Raw genomic sequence first — 20,406 nt, 5'->3', positions numbered from 1 at the left:
ATAAAACAAGAACAATGGTTGTAAGCAAAAACCTGCAATTGCAGGTAAGCCAAGGACTTTTCTGAATTCACTTCTACTTGAACTGCAGCACTTTTGCAACACAGCAACCCCAAGCTAAACTTGACACAAAATCCCATTGTTTCATCAGTAACAGTGTTCCAAAAAGTTATTTGTGTCACAGCCAAAAAAAAAAAAAAAAGAAATCACACAGCTTTAGCTTGAGTTCATCCAGCTTCATGTTCCTCCACTCCAGCCTTGATCTGCTGCAGCAGACAAAACATACACCAACCACCAAAGGCTGTCAACTGAGCCAGACCACACCACTGAAATACTCTTTCTAAAAGCATCAGGAAGAACAGTGGTTTTAGTTAACCCTGATAGTTCTTAGAATAGTAAACTGGGTTGGGTCCAACTAGGTAAACATTCCAATGACTGCATTTACTTTCATTCAAACCATACTCGTGTTGAATTGTTTGTTTCTGTTGTTCAGTCAGACCTAGGCATTAGAGATGCCTTAACTACATGCCTGTGATTCCTTTTTTGATCTGGTCGTAGGGGCCTAGGAAAAGTCTAGCTGGGGGCTTTCATGGAAAACTGCATAGGCAGACATTTAATTTCAGCTTCTGAAGGCACACTCCCCTTGAAACCTTGCGAAGACCATTTAGAAAACACAGGTAAGAGAAGAAATACCCAGAAGCTAAAGTGGTAGAATAAATTTGCAGCAAAATACATACTGTCCATTCCCCAAACATTCAAGAAGTGATTAAATAAATTGGAAGTATTAAAGAATAAGTGCCAAGTTGGTCCAAGTAATAAGATTCTATTAAGTCAATTCCACACACAAAAAAGAAAAAGAAGCAGAGAAAGGAGAATGATAAAGAGAAGTTTAGAGTTCAAGTACCTGAGAAATGATACGTTCCCCATCTTGGTACACTTTCTCTCCTATAACATCCACTATCTTCATTCGCTCTGATGCCTGGAACAAAGAGGAAAATTAGAAACAATAATCAATTATAGCTCATGTCTATGAACTCTCCTGAATCTCTCTGGCTTCTCCTGAAATGAAGAGGCACTCTCTAGACACACAAACACACAATTTATAAATATAGCCCCAAAATGACATGGTCATAGTACTGCAACACAGTTCGCAAGATACCATAATCAACAGGGAAAGAAAATTGTCTAATGTCCCATCCCTGCGTTTTTCTTACCTGCAAAGTTAAAAAATAACTGATTTGGCCCATTTAGAGCAATAAGGCGGGGAGGAGGGGAAATCACTTCCTTAAATGTTCAGTTGAAATTTGAAGAAAGCACTCAGAAAAATGTCATAAACTTACTACCTTACACTAGCAACATCGTTTCAAAACATTTTAATGACTTTATAGTTGAATATGTAGGGGGCGGGGTTTGTCCCAAAACTCATTCCTAGAGTGGCAAGGAAGGGAATATGAAAAGGACAAGGGCTGTGAAGCATGAGCAGGCACTGCAGCCAGGATGCCCAGCAGCAAGGGCAGGAGACCCTATCTGACATGCCACAGAACAGCCTGAGTCTTCATAATCAGGAAGGGGAAAGAGAACAGCTACATTTATCTCCTGTGTTTCCCACAGCCCATCTAAAACCCCACAAAACAATTTTATTGCTTCAGAGCAGCATAAAAAAACATACCAAGAAAGGAAGAAAATCCTGCTGTTAAAATTCAACAGATGATTCAGTTGTAATCAATCCATTCATTCCCCAAATGCACCTTAATCTTGCCTATGTTTGAGAAATCAAAATCTGGTCCACGCATGATTCAACTGCAATGTGTCATGCAAAAAGCCATCCTAGTGCTAATGAGTTATTTTGCTGTATCTTTAAATATTTGAGTCACTTCTGTTCTCAAAAAAAAGGCACACTGATGGAACCAGTTTAAGCCAGGCACTGAGGAAGAAGGTGTTGTGTAATTTACCCCTTCCACAGCTACAGTATATGTCCAAAATCACATGTATTAGAGGTTGTTATTCACATCTAATGATACTTGGCAATTTCGTAATCTTCTCCCAAAGGGATAAAGAGTTTTTCTCAAATACTAAAGATAAATCATGAGAAAGATTTTTTTATCATGAGAACACAAAGAAAAGCTAAATTATGATGTAAGGCAAGGACAGACACATACTAATGTCAAAGCAGGTTGGTCAGTTCCAAGAGCCCTCTGAAGATACAGGTTGAGTCAACAGAAGTGATAATTGGCACATTGTTCCTGAAGTTATGCCCCCCACACACCAATGTAACACCTGTCATTGTGTTCCCAGCTAGCTCCTTTAGCCTATTCTTAGTTTACCTCCTGAATATCAGTTAAGGTTAAAGCAACATCTACTACCATCCCACATCTTTGTGGGATCAAATTTAAAATCATTTGTGGCTGATAAAGGCCAAATATCCCACTGACTGTATCACTACTTCAACATCACACCCTCAAAGGAAACCACAGCCCTGAGTTCCAATCTGCACTTTGTGTAGATGGGTTTTTTTTTGGTTTTGGCGGGGGAGGGGGGGGGTTGTGGAAAGATTTTTCTAAAAAATCAGACAGATAAAAATCAGCAACTTGCTTACTGTGAATAAAGGGTCTGAAAAAAAAAAAAGCAATGTACAACTTCAACAATGCAAATTAAGTTGTGTAGTAAATGTGATACCAAAGCGGCTCTTAATATTTTGTTCTAAGCAGAAATAACACAGATTTCTGACACAGCAGAAACAATGTCTGTGGAGCTATTGCTAATGCAAAAATTTGATGTAGATGTCTCTGAGAAGCTTTACCTCCAAGGATTTAAGAAGGGGCACAGACTCAATAAATAATTCATACGTCTTCCTCTTCTTTGCGTTATTTTTCAGTATAATTCTTCTGAATGTCACTCGATCCTGCAAGAAACAGCACAGAGAAATACATTATTTCTCTTCACTTAAATGTTCCCTGTTTAAAGAACTGACAAACATGAACTAGTATTTACAGCAAACGCTGGGGTTGAGAAACCAGGTGTTAAAATGATACCATATCCACCACAACAGCGACTGCAACAGCTCCTCTGAAAGCACTTCTGGGAATAACAAATTGAAAAACAGGGAGCTGTACGACCTGATTCTCCTGAGATAAGCATTTAGGAATTCAGTTTTTGGTCTATCTTGTACTGTTTTTCAGGGTTGAGTTTTGAGGTTTTCTTTGCCTGTTTGTGAATATCTTTCATGCTTCTGCATACAACGAAGTTTTGCTCTTTCTGCTGACGGCAGTGGAAACTGGAATTTCTAAGACTTAAGGCAACTACAGGACTAAGTCTAAATTGGATTCTTCTCTACTTGAGCCACAGATTTCAAAAGTAAGTCAGAGATTTACACTGCTCTCAAACAGATCAGGAACAGAACATGGAACAGCAACAGGCTTGTTCACTCCTCCACCTTCTCGGATCCAAGAGCCAGCTTTTACAAGGACCACTTCCTAACTGCCACCTGTCCGTGTGTTCCATAAGGAAAAACTGTTCGGCGTGGTTTTGGAGCCCAAATTTGGGGCAATATCCCCCCTCCCAGCCCAGCCCCGCCGGCCCCCGCGCTGCGCTCCAAGGCCACCGGGCGGCGCTGCGGGCCCGGCCGAGCCCCGCGTCCCGGCGGGAACAGCGCGATTCCTTCCCGCACGGGAAAGATGGACTTGGACACCCGCAAGCACCGATGGGAAAGGCCCTAGGAGAGCTGAAACTGAGCGGCACGTCAAGGCGAAAGGGAAGGGCACCTGCCCACCAGGTGTCTCTGTTACCGCTTGCCCTGTTGGGATCAGCGCTGGATGACAAGCAGAGCCAGAGCTGCAGAGTTTGCCTTGCACAGGATAAGGCCATAAGTGTAAAAATCAAAACCAAAAAGTAGGATGAAAAGAGTACCAATTTGGTTAGGAAAATGTTACCCCCAAAAAAAAAAAGCCACAATTAGCAGAAACATCCAGTGCCCTGAGAGCCATTCCTCCAGAACTCATTTCCCAAAACCATTGGCTGATATGTAAGCAACAACATTTTAAGGTGAAGAGGTATTTTGAAGTGAACATTTCTGTGGGATGCAGGCTGCAAATACTTGTAACTTGAAGCAAGGACTGACAGAGGTGATACTAGTGGAACATAAAAGCTGAAGGATGTGAAAGATGAAAGGCAGGATGGTATTATTGTTATCCAAAGGAGAACAAAAGATGGTAAAGCATGAGGGATTTTTAAATTTTTTTTTAAAGAAATTCTTCACTGGTAGAAATGTCATCAAATGTTCGTGTTTTGAAAAGCAGAAAGGTGCAGAAACAGTCAGGGGAATTGCAAAAGCATAAAAAATTCAGAATTCATTTGCTTGAGAATATCAGTGAGGGAGGAGAAGCAGCAGTATTTGAACAAAGAAAGCAGAGCCGTGAAAGCAGCGTGTGTGATCATGAGGTTTCCCCCAGACACATTCAGTAGCAAAGGCTGAGGACATTTCCCTGCTCCAGAAGAGACCCACTGTGATAACTGCTTTGTGCCTGAGCCTTTTGGGTTTCTGTTGGCCAAAGCCTGCAATGCAGCAGGAGTAATCGACATTTCCTAAATGGCAGATGACCCACGAGCTTTAGCAATGACTTCTGCAGACTAATAAAAATATGTTTAAATTACATCAGGCACAAAATAGTACAACAAAACATGACAACAAACAGAATATCTGGAAAAAATAACAAGTTTGACTGGAAAATGCAGCCTAAGTTAATAAAATATTCACAGGACAGAAGACTAGCGAGAGGTCCCTGTTCAACTACACCTTGCTAATTATGTGAACATAATCACAGAAAAAGCAAACCCAAAATTAACCCAATTTGTGCACTTATCAAAGGCAAACTGAAACAAAGAATCATCATCTTATTTTCTTCCTTCTATGAATGAGTTCAGTTTGTAGCTAGCTGCTTTGTTCTGCCTTCTTCCAGAAATTAGATTCTGAAATTATTCCCTGGCTGATTTACCAAACTCTTTTCTTTAAGTTCACAAAGAAAAGGGAAGTCAGATTCTCTCAGCAGGCGCTGAGATTGCATAAGCACCTCGCCATGTGTAGCAGCTTATCAGTCCTACAATCAAGGTCACAACACAAGGCCAACCCCCAGCGATAGTTGCCGAGGAGCCCGGGCACACAGACAGCACACAACACTTGTGGCTTCAAAGGCTCCGTTGATCGCACAATCCTCTTATTATGTGAACCCTCACAGATGAGTAAGAGAGCACTGTGAAAATAACCCCATCCAAATAGTACAGAGAAAAGAACTAAAAAAGGAAACTAATGTCTACAGCTTCACATTCAACACTGCTGGGCTAGAGACAAAGCAACACCATCATTTAGCTTGGTATCTCATAGGTCATGCTGACCCGAGAACCACTTCCAAGGTAACAGAGAGGGACCAGAAACATGACGACAGTTTATTGTGAAGGAAAACAAAGCTTTAGGTGGTTTTCTGACCTCTTCAAATTACTAACATTCTCAAGAAGATATTTAACACCTTCCCATTCCCCTTAAAGCAGACAAAATGGTAGGAAGGTAAGTGGAAAACAAAAACGTCATTTAGATATTGTTTCCCCCTCCTAAAAAAATGTGCATGCCTCCACTGTCCTCTGCAGGATGAAAACAAAACCAGGGGTTTTTCCCCCCTAACAAAAGCTACAATTATAGCAAATGCAAAACCATAAAGGGACAGATAGAACTAGTGATATAGTTTTTACAGACAAGTTGTTCTAGAAAGGCAGCCAAAAAGATTTGCACAATGGATCTCTCATGCCAGGAGATAACAGATCATGATAAAATAGCTGTGAGCAGAGGAGCCATACCAAGAGAAGCTCTGGACACGGTGAGTTACTGTTTAAAATATTATGCATATGAAAGCAACTTCCTTTCCTTACCAGTCCCCAAAGGGCTCCTTCTGTTGTGGCAACGATGGTGGCAGCTCTAGGAGTGTTGTACATCAATGCCAGTTCCCCAAAGCTGCCGTGATTATCGTAGCGGCCCACGCAGCGCGACTGGTTGTCTTTTGCTACAACAATATCATACAGTCCCCTGCAAAACAATGGAATAGACACTTTTTATTAGACAACATTCCAGTACAAATCTTAAAAACAGCTTTTTGCTGTTATACAAATAGGCTTTTTATTGCTGTGTGAGATGGAACATGCTTTATTGAGCTTTCCAACTGCATGATTCTCAGCTGCTTCTATCTACACTATTTTCACACTAATTCTCTCTTAATGAAGCTTTTCACTCCTGATAGATATGGGCAGGATCGACTTGGTTTCTTCTGCACAGTATTTTGACATTGCTCTTCTGGCCAGGGTGAGAGGCAGTTTCATCATCTTTAACAGTGTCAATTCACAGCATGTGTGTTACCCAGTGAGGCCTTTTTAGAGTGACTTGGACCCATCTCTACCTGTTTTCTCAGTGACAGCATTGCTGCAGGACCTTTGGGAAACTGCTCAACTGCTACTGTGGGTTTGTCTCAACTCCAGATTAGGGGTATGTATATCATAACCTCAAGATGCTCTAAACCTGCTGACATCTACCAGGATCTCTGAACAGATCAAGATGAAATGTCAAAGCACTTTGTTCATACTGAGCTGAAACTTGTTTAAATTGGAAAGGCCTCCTCATCCTGTTCTCCATGAAGCACACTTCCTTACATTATAATGAAGTTGAGGAAACAGTATCCCAGAATTTACAGAGAATCAAAAGACTACTCTGATGAAGATGCAGGTTTGGGTCCAGCTAGTAAGCTCAAGACTCAAATCTGGATCAAACTGCACTACGGCAACTGCCTATGAAGAAACAGGCTGTGCACAGAAAGATAGCCATTTAAAAGTCAAATATGTGTCTGTAACACCCTCAGGACTGTCATGCTTTAAATGATAAAAATATAGTTTGAGTAGGCTTGATTAATTCTTAGTTATGGCACCAGAGATCATTCAGGTACTAGCCACTGGCCTATGAGACTTCACAGAACATACACCCTGGAGAAAAGCAGCAAAGGAACACCTTCCTGGCTTTAAGCAGCTGAATAAACATATAATTTTCCTGAGGAGTTTAGATCTTTGTCCAAAGGAATGGCATTATCTCCCATAACATCATTAGGCCCATAAGAAAAAAAAGAAAAGGAATCACCAGAAATGGTAGTAGGTGGGGAAGGAAGGCACATGAGATTGCACAGCATCCTTACCAGCCATTTTTTGTACCTGCTGTTGCTTACAGCTACGAGACAGAGTAGGAACCCAGCAGCATACTAAGAGTAAACCAGAAAAGGTTTAGTGTGGATGGAAAGTGTCACTAATTCTTATAAGTTCTGATATCCATTTAATGATTTTCTGAGAGGCACAAGAGGCAACAATCTCCAGAGGTGTATTTTTGATCTAGAAGAGATATCTGTGAACACCTTAAGCAAAAGCAACAACTTCTTCCCATCCCTCAGCCTGAAAGTCACTTACTAATGCCATTTATTTCCAAATAGCTATAGGCACATAACCTTCAGCCAAGCATTCAGCTGTCTGTGGCCCAAGAACTAAACTGGTGAGGCAACACTGGGTGACCTTGGCTCAGTTTTATTGGGAAAACTGTTGTTGAGCTGTTATTTTAGCCCGTGAGCTAAAACCTTGTGAGATAAGAATAAAAACAGAGCAAAGTGTAATTGTTGAGATGGTAATCGTTACGGGCCCAAGGACTCAAAGGAAAAGTACTGACATGAAAAAATATAAACCCCCGAGTTAGAAAAAAAGCAGAAAAGCAGAAGAGGGCAACTCAGCAAGATTGTGGATCAGTCTGTTCCAAGAGACAACAGAGGCAAATGCTGCCCCTCCTGACTGATGACTGCTCAATCAGCAGAGACTCAGCAGGTGCCTCCTCAGCAGCAATGAGCATCCTAAATGTTCAGCCATGGAACACATCCCTCTGAGCTCTTCCTTCCATGCAGAGGGCCCTAAATAGTTGCTGCATCCTCAGGTTGCATCTGCCCTGCCTTCCTGTCCCTCTGTACATAGTTAAAGACACTCAGACACAAGTGATCTGGTGAGGAAGCATCACAAGCAGAAGACTCTGGGGAAAAAAAAGGTCTGTGCCAGAACATAAAGTCACTGTTCATTCAGACAGAAAGAAACTAATCCTCAAGGATATTCAGGCATTAATTACTTATATCAGAGTAACAAGACATGCCTACTGATGCCTTGAAAGAGCCAGAGTCCTTTGAACTTGCACTTGCAAACAAGTGGAAAGCCTGTGGCTTTCCAAAAGGACCAGTGTCCTCCTATTCTTTTGCATGAAAAATTAGAGGGTGGGAGATGGAGAAGGACTGGAAAGAGAGAAAGGACAGAAAATTCCTAACTGTAGAAGTTTTTCTAATAACTGAATAGCAAAAAAGAGTTGCAGCTGAGTTAGTTTTCACAGCAAAGGCTGCTATGCTGTGTCACTAGATAATAACAAGTTTAATTTTCCTCACTATACAGCCTTTCTGCCTCATATTTTTGTCAACATATTTATGTTACTGGTGTATTTAACTTGAAAGTAAAACAAAACAAAAAACTTAAAAACCTGAAAACTTCCAACACAACTACCTCTCAATAGAAAAAACCTGTTTTGAAATAGCATTACATCTGTAGAACAGAGACCACAGAAGCACTTACCTGAATATCTAAGATAAAGTTCCATTCCACTTCTTTATTTAAGGTTAAAACTCATAGCAGAGAGAGAGCTTTTAGTAACCAACAGGATAACAGCCTTACATAGAAACAAATTAAAACAGGCTGATGGTATCTAACATTTTTGAGAGGCTCCCAAACTGAGTTTAAATTTCCTCATGATTAGGAACCACTGCTCTGCATGGAATCTCATATTTGTAGAGCTGGTGGCTCTGGGTCCCACAGGTTCTGATCTGCAGTACCTTACTCTTATCTGGGACAGCTTGATCTCCCCAGTGAACGTGGCAAGAGAAGGAACTTTTCCTGTCTAGCCAAAGACATGGGATTGGACTGAGGCAGAGCAGTTGAGGGACATAACTGAGTATGGAAATGGAGCAGTGGTTTAGGTTAATGGGATGGTGTGGTAGTGGACAGAAGAATGGGCATATGGTCAATATACTTGAGGTAGTCCTATGTTCAGTAATTTCCCTAATCAGAGAGGGGAATGTCCTTAAAACAAACAAGAATCATTCAAAACAAACCATTTCTAACCTAGAAATTCTTTCACAAACTCCTTAAACACAGCATAAATGACAATTCAAAAGGGGACACATTGTCTTGAAGAAATGCTCTGAAAGTATTTCATACAATATTAATGGTGTCATTATTTCAGTGATAAGCAAGATAACAGCACATCAAAAAAGCAGTTTGCTAAGACTGTATTCCAACAGACATTTATAAATCACTTAGTAATTTTATGTTTAATATTACAGTTTTGCAGCAGGAAATAAATCCATATCCTTAATTTTTCTTTAAATATGGTGATTAAAAGTAACATTAGCCAGAATTTCTTCCAAAAGGGTAAAAGATACTCAAAATGTGCATGCACACATATATCTATTATATGCCTGTTGCATATCTATGTGATCCCCAAAATTATCATGTGAATTTGCTTGATGCAAGAAATTGCAAAATGGCACCTTAAACTCTGCAGGAACCGGGACCAACAGAGGCAAAGCAACCCTAAGTCTCTCTGGAGTCAGTGATCAAAACTAACTGGACAAAGTCCAGGTTGTTCAACAGTTGCCATTACCATAGATTTTTACTTCCTGTATTCTCCTTCCTGAAAACAATCATTTATCCCTTCCCTTACCACATGTCTACTTCTGCTACTTTTATGCCTTCAGAAAAAAACATATCCTGGTCTAGAGACAGCATGTAATATGGCTGGTTTTAAGCTGTACTATGCTGATGGGCACAAAAACTAAACTGAACAAATCACAGGCAAGCTCACACTGTGGCTCTCCCCTCAGAGAAAGTGGTGTTTGTGTTGTCACAGTCTCAGAGAATGTGTTAAAGCCCAGCTGGTTTGAAACGTCCACCTAAGTCACATCGGATTGTTCCACTGACCCAAAAGTCAATGGAGGCCTTAAGGGGAAACTGGAAAGATCACATGAGAAGGCAAAAAAGTAAGTTTGCTTCAAAACCTGTTTGCAGTAAACATTCCCTTTCTTAAGAAGCTGAAAAGAAACATGTTCTTCATGTCACAGGCACAGCTGCTTACCGCTCAACGACATAGAAGTTATCTCCATCATCACCTTGGTCAATCACATGTTCCTGAGGTTTCACCTTCCTCTCAAACATGGCATCAAGGACCTGAGACAGCTGCTCCTAAAAAAACGAACAGGAGCGGGTGGAAAACCCAAACCTGTCAGAAAATACACTGCTGGACAATGGCAAGTTCATTTGACTTGATCTGGACAGTGAAACACAACATGCACTGCAGCAGTTTTACTGTATGCAAATACCAGTAATACTGATATTACATGTTGATTTCTACTGGCACCTCATTCATTTCCACATTATTAATGTAAGTTCAATAATGCAGACAAACATAGACACTTCCACCACAGAAGAGACATTATCTCAAATTTATGTCCAAATGGCTCAATTTTTGCAGACCATTTCAGTGCCAAAGCACACATGTATGTTTGGTATAATCTGACACAGCTTCACTGCCATGGACACACATGGATTCACGTCAATGGCAGGTGTATTTCATCACATGTATATCTAGAAACTGCACCATGATCTATTAGTAAATTATCTGTGCTGTCATCATCTAAGAGCCCCGGTCATGACCAGGACTGTACTGAACAGAATTCTATACAGTTATTTCCCTAGATAGTCTGTGTCTTAGAGAACCTACAATTGCAGCCTCAGATGAGACGGGGTAGGTACAGATGGGGAAAACACACAGAAAATGGGATAATGCTGGTGTGCACAGCAGGCTCCAGCTGGGTTTCCCCAATGAGCCATGACCTAACTTTCTTTTTTTGCAGGCAGCACAGCCAGGAAGGCTGTGAAAGCCAAGAGAGATGATGCCACATAAATGCCTTGCCTCGATGCTGACCTGCTTTACCAACTTTGTTATTCCCAGGCCCATTAACAATATACTTTTGCTGCATTTTCAATGCCCAGATGTTCAAAGCTAAAGTTGTAGATCACAGCTGAGTTTCTAAAAATACACTGCATGAACACGCAAGCCAGTCTTTATGCTGCTAGGTGCACTTGAAATATTAACTGCACTCCTGGAGTTGGAAATTATCATTGCAGCATCTGTAGGCACCACTATATTGAAAATATTCCCCATCTTTTCAATAGAATCCTATTTTCTTGTCTTTAAAAACTGTGTCTGGACTGTTAGATCACAATATTAACTGTACATACAAACAATCAACTCCATTTAAGATTTCCTTAAAATGCTATTACCTGATCTAGGTTTTTGAAGAGCAGGATATCTTTACAAGCTTCCTGCAGTCGGCATCGCTGTTCATCAGTTTTTGGATGAACTACCTTTAAAACAAAGTAAAACAGAACTGTCACGACAACAAAGAAATATGATGACAGACTGAACCTTCACTTCAGAGTGAAAAAGCAGAACACAATTTAAGTGTCAAAGTATACATTGGTTTTTGTTGTTTACATAAACAGTATTTATATATAAACATACAATGCATGACAGAATGAAAGAGACATAAGAAAAATATTATGCTGACAATTAACACCTGCAAAATAACAGTCAGGACAGACAAGAAAGAAAAGGATGCCTTTTCCATTCCTTTCCCTTCTAGCACAGCCACAGACACGGTCAAGGGCTAAGCACTTGTAACAGGAAAAAGTGAACAGTTTTCTTTCTAAACTCTGGCTATATTAGTCCCAATATACTTACTGTTGGCATACAGGCAGTTCATAAGATATATGATATATATGAGTCTCAGCCCACCTAAGTATTGAAGAACTATGGTTTTTTCCAATGAAATTACTTAAATAAAGCTTTGCTGTTTGAGATATTTTGCTACTTCTTTCCAATTATAAACTCTCATCAGGTTAAAGGAATTGATACTCACTGTATCATAAAAATGTTTATATGTGTGTTTGTTAGGGGCTAATTATGAAAATATATGTAAAAATATTAATTACCTGACATTCACCACATTAACATTTATTATTTCTGGAATAACAAGGATTCCAAAAATCAGTTACATTAGCAGGCATTTCTAAAAAGTCATTATCTAAAGTTAAGCAGATCTCAGATCCTTATTTTAAAAGAAAACTGAATATTGAGTGAGCAGTCAAGAAAATTAAGACTTTTGATGTATCCAAGTTTACAAATATTTGGATGAGCAGACACACTCATAGTCTTTTTTTTATTTTTATATTATAAAAATTATTTATGAAGTATCTTCATTTTTAAGAGAGATTAAATTAGACTTAGATTTTCATTGCAGAAGTGTAAATAACCTTGTGATGGAATCTGGAAAGGAACACCAGAAGTCCAAAGAGAAAACACTGATCATCACCAGACAGGCTACAGGATTTGCTCTCATAAAACCATCTCTAAAGAAATACAATTGCAGTATCTGGATTCACAATTCCTAGAAATTCCCAGCTTTCGAAACAACAGGTGGCCACAGACTTAAAATATTTCAACCAAGTATTTCTCCTACTCAGGCAGAACTGCTTTGACAAGAAAGGCAGTAAAAAGCATGTGAGGAATTTTAAGCACCCATGAAGAAACAGCTGTGGTAAAGCTTAACTAATTCTTCTCAACAGCATCAGTGCTCTAGGAATTGCCTCAACAAGCCTTTAAGATAATTAAGAAGGAAAATATCCAAAATTTTAAAGATATTAGACTTAAGCACAGCTCTCCAGTCCTTTGAAGTAAAATTATATTAAAGCTGAAGTGACTAAAAAAGTGCATGAGACAAGGCTGGCCTTAAATTTCAGAGCAATGTCACTTTGTCAGTGTCACCACACCACACTCAGCACTAAAGGGACAAGTGGTAGGAAAATGCAACGTAGAGACATCTGCCAGTCAATCTGTAGAGAGAACCATGCATGAAATTATTCCCTCACTCACCCTTTGTTCTGTATCTTCTTCCTCTTCATCTGGATTGAAAGCTTCAGCACAAACTTGGAAGAAAGAGAGAGGAAATTAGTAAAAAGAAGCAATTACATGAGAACAGCAAGCCAATCAATTTATATACCTTTCTTCTGGATTTTCCTAAAGGAAAAACAAAATAACTTTTTGATTTTCTGTCATTATAGTGCCAGAGGCTTAAATCCTATCTGTCCTCTGAGCAGGCACAACATGGCTGTTCTCAGACTCTCATGTAAAAAAATCTGTAATTCACAATAGAAAATAATCTTGCCTAGCAAGTACTCTGAAGCATAGACACAGATTTCCTTTCAATTTGTATCAAAGCATAACAACCTCCATTCAGATTCATTTACAAGCATCTTCTCTAAAATGCAGCGGAAAAATACTGCAGCTACACTGCTTTGTTCTTTACAGTGCCATGTACAGAGCAAAACACACCGGAAAAGAAAAAAAGAAAAAGGAGGGATGAGGCACTTGCTCCACCTCAAGTCAGATGTGCAAGTATCGATATTTTGGGAGTTTTCTATTTTTTATATTTTGATACAGAGAAATAATGTTTGCACCAAAATTTACCCAGGAAATGAACAATCAGCTTGACTACAGTATATTCTATGACAAAAATAATATTTAGTCCCTTCTCTCATATGTTCCTAAATCTTACTATATTTGAATCAAATGAACGTCAATTGGTGATTCAAAACCAACTTTAAAAATTACACAAAGTGATCTTTTTAAAACGGATGAGAATATTTGTGGAAAACCACACACGGCAGAACACTGGGCCACGGGTCTGCCAAACATGTCATTATATCTACAGGAACAACTGGAAGAGGCAATAATGGTGAGCTGCTAAAATTTCAAACAGTTTGATTCTTCAGAAAAGGCTTATCTTCACTTATCTTAACAGTTATACTGTTACATGGTTTTACAATACTAAACACAGACCCTGTGGCTCCAAAAGCCAACAGCTCTAGCTCAGATTTTCTTATTAATTCATGCACATTTACAGTTCTTGCATGTCAAAGTGATCTGCACATTCTAACCACCTGTACAGACAATCAGAGAAAGAAGAGTCCAATCAGAGAAAGAAGAGTCAGTCCTGTTTTCATCTAGCTGTGCTCTTACTTTAACAAGGGTGGTCTCACTTCTGAGGCTATAGGCCACTTATAAAATTTTACAAGGAAATATAGACAAGCATCTTTCTTTGTACTTTATCCAGCATTCTGACAATACTGAAGACTTGGCAGAATGCCCAGAAGCTCACTGCAATGACATCTAACCCCTGAATGGACTCAAAGTATAAACAAAAATAAGCAGATTAAAAAAAAAAAACAAAAACAAAACAAAACTAGAAAGTCCAGAATTCAGCAACTTGCAAATAATTCGAAAATGCACACAGGCTTATTGACCCTGTCATCATGCTTTCAAGAGGACTATAAAAATGGACAAGTCCAGCATAATTTGCTAGGAAAGATTTGCTTGGTTTTGTGTGGTTTGGTTTTGGGTTTTTTTCCCTTACCTAAAAGATACAGGTCTTTCCTAGCAAATTGGATTTTAATTCCTTTCTTCCCTGAGGAGAGTGAAGAGACTGGAATACCAAACAAGCATTCCACTTAACAAACCACAATGTAAAAATCCAATCATATAATCATTAGGCATCAGACATTTAAAGAGTAATTATTACTCATACAATAAACCCATTTAACAATACAGAAACAGTATATTGACAGTGTACCTACCACATGCTTTTAGTTTAACAGAGGGATCCACCCACACTTAGGGCAGATACTTTAGAAAGGATAAACAGCACTCTTCCTCAGCTGAAGAAAGGTATAGTCCACCCCACAGTCCAAAAATGGTTGGATTATGGGAAGGTGAATGCCTACAAGCTGCAGAACTTGGACTGATAGGCTGATCCACTTAATATACAATACAAAGGTACTAACAAAGAGAACATTATTAGCATTTTGGTGTGAAAGCTTTCCTCCTCCTTTCATTTTACAGTAAAGATCAAAGTCTATTGTCAAAGCTGTGAATTTTCTAATAAGGAACATTTTCTAAGAAAAAAGGTTCCTTGGTTTGGACAGTACGGTGAAACTGGAGATTAAAGAAACTATATTTTTTACAATCAGCATATTTTATGAGGAACTGGAGTACAATTCTCTATTTTGCACTATAATACATACTATAAATGCATTTCTGTACATTTCTAGAAGTACCTGACATATAAGCACATTCAAGATACGTATCTATGAATTCAGAGATCATCGTACTTCACTGTATCATTCTATCATTCAAATTCTCAATACTAAGCTGCAAATTTGATTTTGTTCCTTCCCTGTTCCTGCAGGGAAGCTAAAAATGCTTTGGAATTCAGGAAATTCTCTTCAATATTTCCTTGGAAAAACAAGTATAATTACCACAGTTAAAACCAGAGCATCAGAGCAAAACCTTAGATTAAAACAAGCAGCAATCAAAGCAACACAGTTCTCTGCAACTTCAGTAAGAAATGGCTTTGGTTGAGGTTTGTATAGGTAGGTTTCCCCTATTTCATCTTACCCACCATAAGGCCCACACAGGATGTATCCTTCTAGAACTTAGTGCCCTTCCCTTACATATGGAAATTACTTCTGTAGTGCCCATGAGTGGGCACCACAAAAATACAACAAAAATGTGGCCAAAACGGCACTTCTTCCCATACTGTCACATAGAAAACCTTCCCATTATACTTTTCATTCTTCAACCTCCTGCTGGGATTTCTTTTTCCATGGAGAAGGATAGGGCAGAAATTTTGGACTTTGGACAACTCTGATTGACAGGACTTTATTTACTTGCAGGCAGAGCTGTAACACTTAATGTAACATATCTGTTATGGGATGGTTAAAACAGGGGAGAGAGACAAAATTATGATTTCTGACTTCAAGCTTAAATTAATATTGTGATATGCTGGAAATCCCACAGAAAGCTTTTCAGCCTACTCATAACAACCAACAGCATTTTCCAAATACTTTAAAACATGACTAATGCAAAGGAAAAGTAAACATTACATCAAACCCTTCCCATGGTTTATGTCTCAATATGTTCAATTTTTCTTTCCACTATTTTTAATTGGTAGATCACTTGTGGAAGTCTGTACTGTTGAACACATGACCTGCTGGTATCTGTGTGTCAGCCTTACCTTCAAAATGTTGCATGATATCTGTGCTCAGTGTTGCTTTGTTATTCTTCTGGCTGAAAAGAACCCCTTTAACTACCTAAACTCTGCCAATCCCTGTCAGAAATCTATGGAATTTCAGGACTCCTCAAGGTTATTCATTTGTGGGTTACACTACAGCCATTCCCAAAGAAAAAACATCTGATCTTTCATCTTGATAGAGTGAAAATGTACTTGACCCACTATTTGATACATGACTGAATTCATGTATTAACTATTTCAGTATCCCAACAAAGCAGATACCCCAAGGCAAGCTTATTCTCACAACATTATCCTGAAGAAATGCACTGGTAGCATTTTTCAAACCCATTGAAATGGTAGTTGGAAGGGATCTGTCTCCAAAGGTCATCCAGTTCAACCTCCCCCTCCAAGGGGAGCTATTTGGAATGCTGGATTGGGGCTGACCTGGAAACCTCCCCGGGCGAAGATTGCACATCTCTCTGCTGACCTGCTCCACAGCCCTCCGGGGGAAGAGGCTTTTCTTAATGTGCAACCTAAAGCTCACAAGTATCTTGATATAAATTGAAGTGGCTTCTGAAATCACACCTTTCCTATGTGAGATTTTGAGCACAACTCTGCCCTTGAGCAAACACTAAGCACGAATCCATCAGTGGAAGTTACACACCAGTGTGACGCACACACAGTTACGTGTTTCCAATACTACAGCTCTATCAGCTCACATCATGCAGACCAAGCTTCCTTCCAAGTCTACCCACATAGCTCAAATAGCTTTGGAACACAAAAAACAGTTTTCAATTTTAAGATGCTTTAAGATAGAAAGAAATTCAGCTTTTTATCCTACCATCTACATTTAATCTCTTAGCTCCTGCAGCTTCTACAGCAACTTTAGGTTTCTCTCATGCTGCACCTTCTTTGGCTTTCAAGAACAGGCACATCTGTTAACACTTCTGAAGGCTCAGAAATGACACAGTTCAATCGCTGCTGTTATGCAGGTGACAGCATCTGAAAGCAACCAAGATCTTTGTAGCTGCAGCAATGACATCAGCAGTGGATGGTTGAGGGGAAAGCAAGGGGTGGGGAGAGAATGAGAAGTAGCAAGACACCTTTGTTTATGCATGTTTTAATCACTCTCAAAATAATATTGTTCGGCAAAATACGAGTTTTGTCAAGATCAAAGTCCTTGCACTCCGTGCAAATCTGCATAATAGTTGAACATTTAGCTCTGGCAAGCCATCACAGCCTCTGAGAGAAATAGAGCACACCATCCTGGTCCCTGAGAGATCACTGCTTGTTTTCTTCAAAATAGCAGCCAAGAGGCTGAGGCCTGAATACCTTTAGACACATACAAAAGAAAGAAATTGAACTTCCATGTTTTATGTAAGGTGAATGCATTATTAATATTTCTGTTGCTATTGAAACAAGTAGCAAATAGATGCTCTGTCACACTTCCTTTGCAATTTTGGATAGCACCTTCTGTACTCTGGAGTGAAATCCTACTTACTCCTCCTTACTTATGAGGATGCATCACCTCCAGCTGATCCTATCAGCCCCAATAATAAAAATCCACCCAGAGTAGTATGTGCAGAACCACTTTTCCAGTTATTTATTCAGGTGACTAATCTTACACTACATGTATTGTGATGTTCTTTGCATTTGAGTTTGTCAAAGCTTCAAACATTTCATATGTCTGTCTCTCAAGAGACAGATGCAAAGCCTCTTCTGGGAGCAATATGCCAGCTGGAAAGGTGACCACTTCCAGGGTCTTGTCATTCCCTCTTTGACAGCTGAGTTGCACTTCAAAATGATGTAGTCAGATGAATTAGGAAGCTTAAACAGCATTTATACATAGGTCTTTGCTGGCACAGCTCAACGTGATTTTCTGCACTTGAGAAACAACTTCAAGTTTCCTCTCACTTCTGTTGCTGGTTAGCTCAGTACTTTTTGTTTTAGAAATTGCACTTTGATTCCCAAGTGAAAGATCTCACCATGTCAAAGCAGACGACAGATTCATACCTCGATCCAGCAAGTGGGAAACAGAACCTGCACCCATCTGCAGCACCTGAACCATTTTCACATTTATGACAGATAGAAAAGCAACACTGGAACCTGAAGAACAGTTAAGCCATCTGCAGGAAAATCAGCTGTTTCAGCCTTCAATTCACTAATGAGAACAGACTGAAATCAAATGTTATTTTTTTCTCAAAATGAATGTTGTTCCATCAGCCCGAAACTCAGATCTTGAATCTTATTAGACTGGTCGTTCTATTGTACTTTTAAGTGCCACATGACAACCCCTAGATGCAGGATAACCCAAAGCACTACCACCTCCTGACTTCATTCTTAATTCTTATAGATGCATAACTAAGACACGATTTACAGTGATCAGGACTTGAGAAAAGAGCACCCCCTCAAATTTTGTCAAATACCAATGCAGAATGTTCAACACACAACCAGTTGCATGGCCACGTATGTCAAATCAAATTTAAGATTTTTCAGTTGAGGAATATTTAGAAATAATGAATTTCAGTAGCAAAGGAAAACAACGGATTTTTGGTTCTTGAAATGGCTTCAAATGTCATTTAAAGTTAAAAGGAAATTAAAGTAAAATCAATTCAGTTCTTCACAGGCAGTGTCGTTCTGTGTTACAGATTAACTATGAAGATACAAAGTCACTCAGTGTGGCTGTGCCAAACCAGCTCAGTCCAGTCCCGATTACAGGTTCAGGCACAGCTCCACACTTGGTCTCAAAGCTTGCTCAGGCTGGAGAGCTGCACAGATCACTCAGTCAGGCAAAGAAGCCTATGAGACACTGACAGAGCCTGTAAGGCCTTAAACCCCTGCACTGTTTCACCCAGCTCTGTGAAAAGCCAGTGTTGCCTCTCTGCTATTGCACAACGCAGCAAAAGGTGCAAGTGTTCACCTGCCTTACCCTAAGCTTCAGTTTCAGCCCAGACTCAACTTGAAAATGCCCATCTCTGATGTGGATGATGTTCCTCAAGGCCCACTATTTCAACAGAGTAGTGAAACAGCTCACAGGCAGAGCTTGAAGGGCCCGCCCCGGCTCACAGCTGCCCCAAGGCACAATCCTGGATAAATGCTTCTGCCCAGGGAGGCTGGGGCACCTAAGAGATGTGCATGATGTGTTACAGGGCTTGCTATCCTTGCCTTTAGAAACCTTTGTAACCATTCCCTCAGTATGATTATGTACTTTACAGCAGTGTTATCTAAATCAGACTTCTCCAGCTTGTTTTATTTCAATCAAAACAGAAATGCAATACTTCCGGTGACAATGGCTTGTGACAAAACCATGATGCCACTGTCACACATTCCTATTTCATATTATGTTTCAGTCATGAGTTCAGAACAGACTGCACAATCAATTATAAATGCAACCTTTTATGATAATGTGGGTGTTTCCTTTGCAGGAAATCCAACTTTACATGCACAGACACTTTTTCTCCCAAGAGGCTTTAAGTACAGAAAACACAATAAGCCCTTTAAAATTATGACAACTGGTTGACAATCATTGCCATATGTACATTTGTTTTATATATTCTAATGCTTTCTTCAAATGTTCTTATTAAATTCATAGAGATTAATAAAAATATGGTTTTAAGTGTTTCTTTAAAAGGCTTTATCATCAGATGTAGAGTAAAACAATTTAGACAATTCATTACAGCAGAACAGCCATTGAAATGATACAGCAACAAATCAAATTTTTTTCCACTACAGGAAGATTTGGCAAAGTATTTAAAATTACATTTCCCTAGGGGCAAACAAGAACTTTCATGATGAAAGACCTCGAATAATAAACGGAAAGTAAATAATCACAGTCTATTAGATTCATATCTTTAGACACATGTAATGAAAGCATTACATGCAGACAATACTGCTTCAACTAGATTTAAAGACAAATATGAAGCACTTTTAACATGATACAATGCATTCCTGCTTAATTATTATTTCTAGGTAGGCTTTGTTAAGCGTTGGGGGTTTTGTTGTGTTTTGCTTAACTCCCTCTGCAACACACAGGATCTGGCCTGGAAACTGCCCCAGTGAACTGACTCAGGGACACAGCTCCAGACAAACCATAGACCACAGCACACCTGGGAACCTGCTCCAG

General features: G+C 39.5%; 1 protein-coding gene across 1 annotated transcript in view; it reads right to left on the bottom strand.

Moving 5' to 3' along the window:
* The window catches only part of PRKAR2A (protein kinase cAMP-dependent type II regulatory subunit alpha), a 60,029-nt gene that overhangs the window by 5,391 nt on the left and 34,232 nt on the right, over positions 1–20,406 (bottom strand). Inside the window, exons 3-8 of the mRNA XM_017820600.1 lie at positions 13,088–13,140; positions 11,437–11,520; positions 10,229–10,335; positions 5,914–6,067; positions 2,798–2,899; positions 902–976 (exon numbers count right to left, since the gene is read on the bottom strand). Of these exons, the coding sequence (XP_017676089.1) occupies positions 902–976; positions 2,798–2,899; positions 5,914–6,067; positions 10,229–10,335; positions 11,437–11,520; positions 13,088–13,140 (575 nt within the window). The remainder of the gene's footprint in view (positions 1–901; positions 977–2,797; positions 2,900–5,913; positions 6,068–10,228; positions 10,336–11,436; positions 11,521–13,087; positions 13,141–20,406) is intronic.

This window comes from Lepidothrix coronata, unplaced genomic scaffold, assembly GCF_001604755.1.
Source record: "Lepidothrix coronata isolate B3197 unplaced genomic scaffold, Lepidothrix_coronata-1.0 Scaffold84, whole genome shotgun sequence".
Lineage (NCBI taxonomy): Eukaryota > Metazoa > Chordata > Aves > Passeriformes > Pipridae > Lepidothrix > Lepidothrix coronata.
Note: the sequence above shows the minus strand (reverse complement) of the source record. Positions and strands in the feature narration are given on the sequence as shown.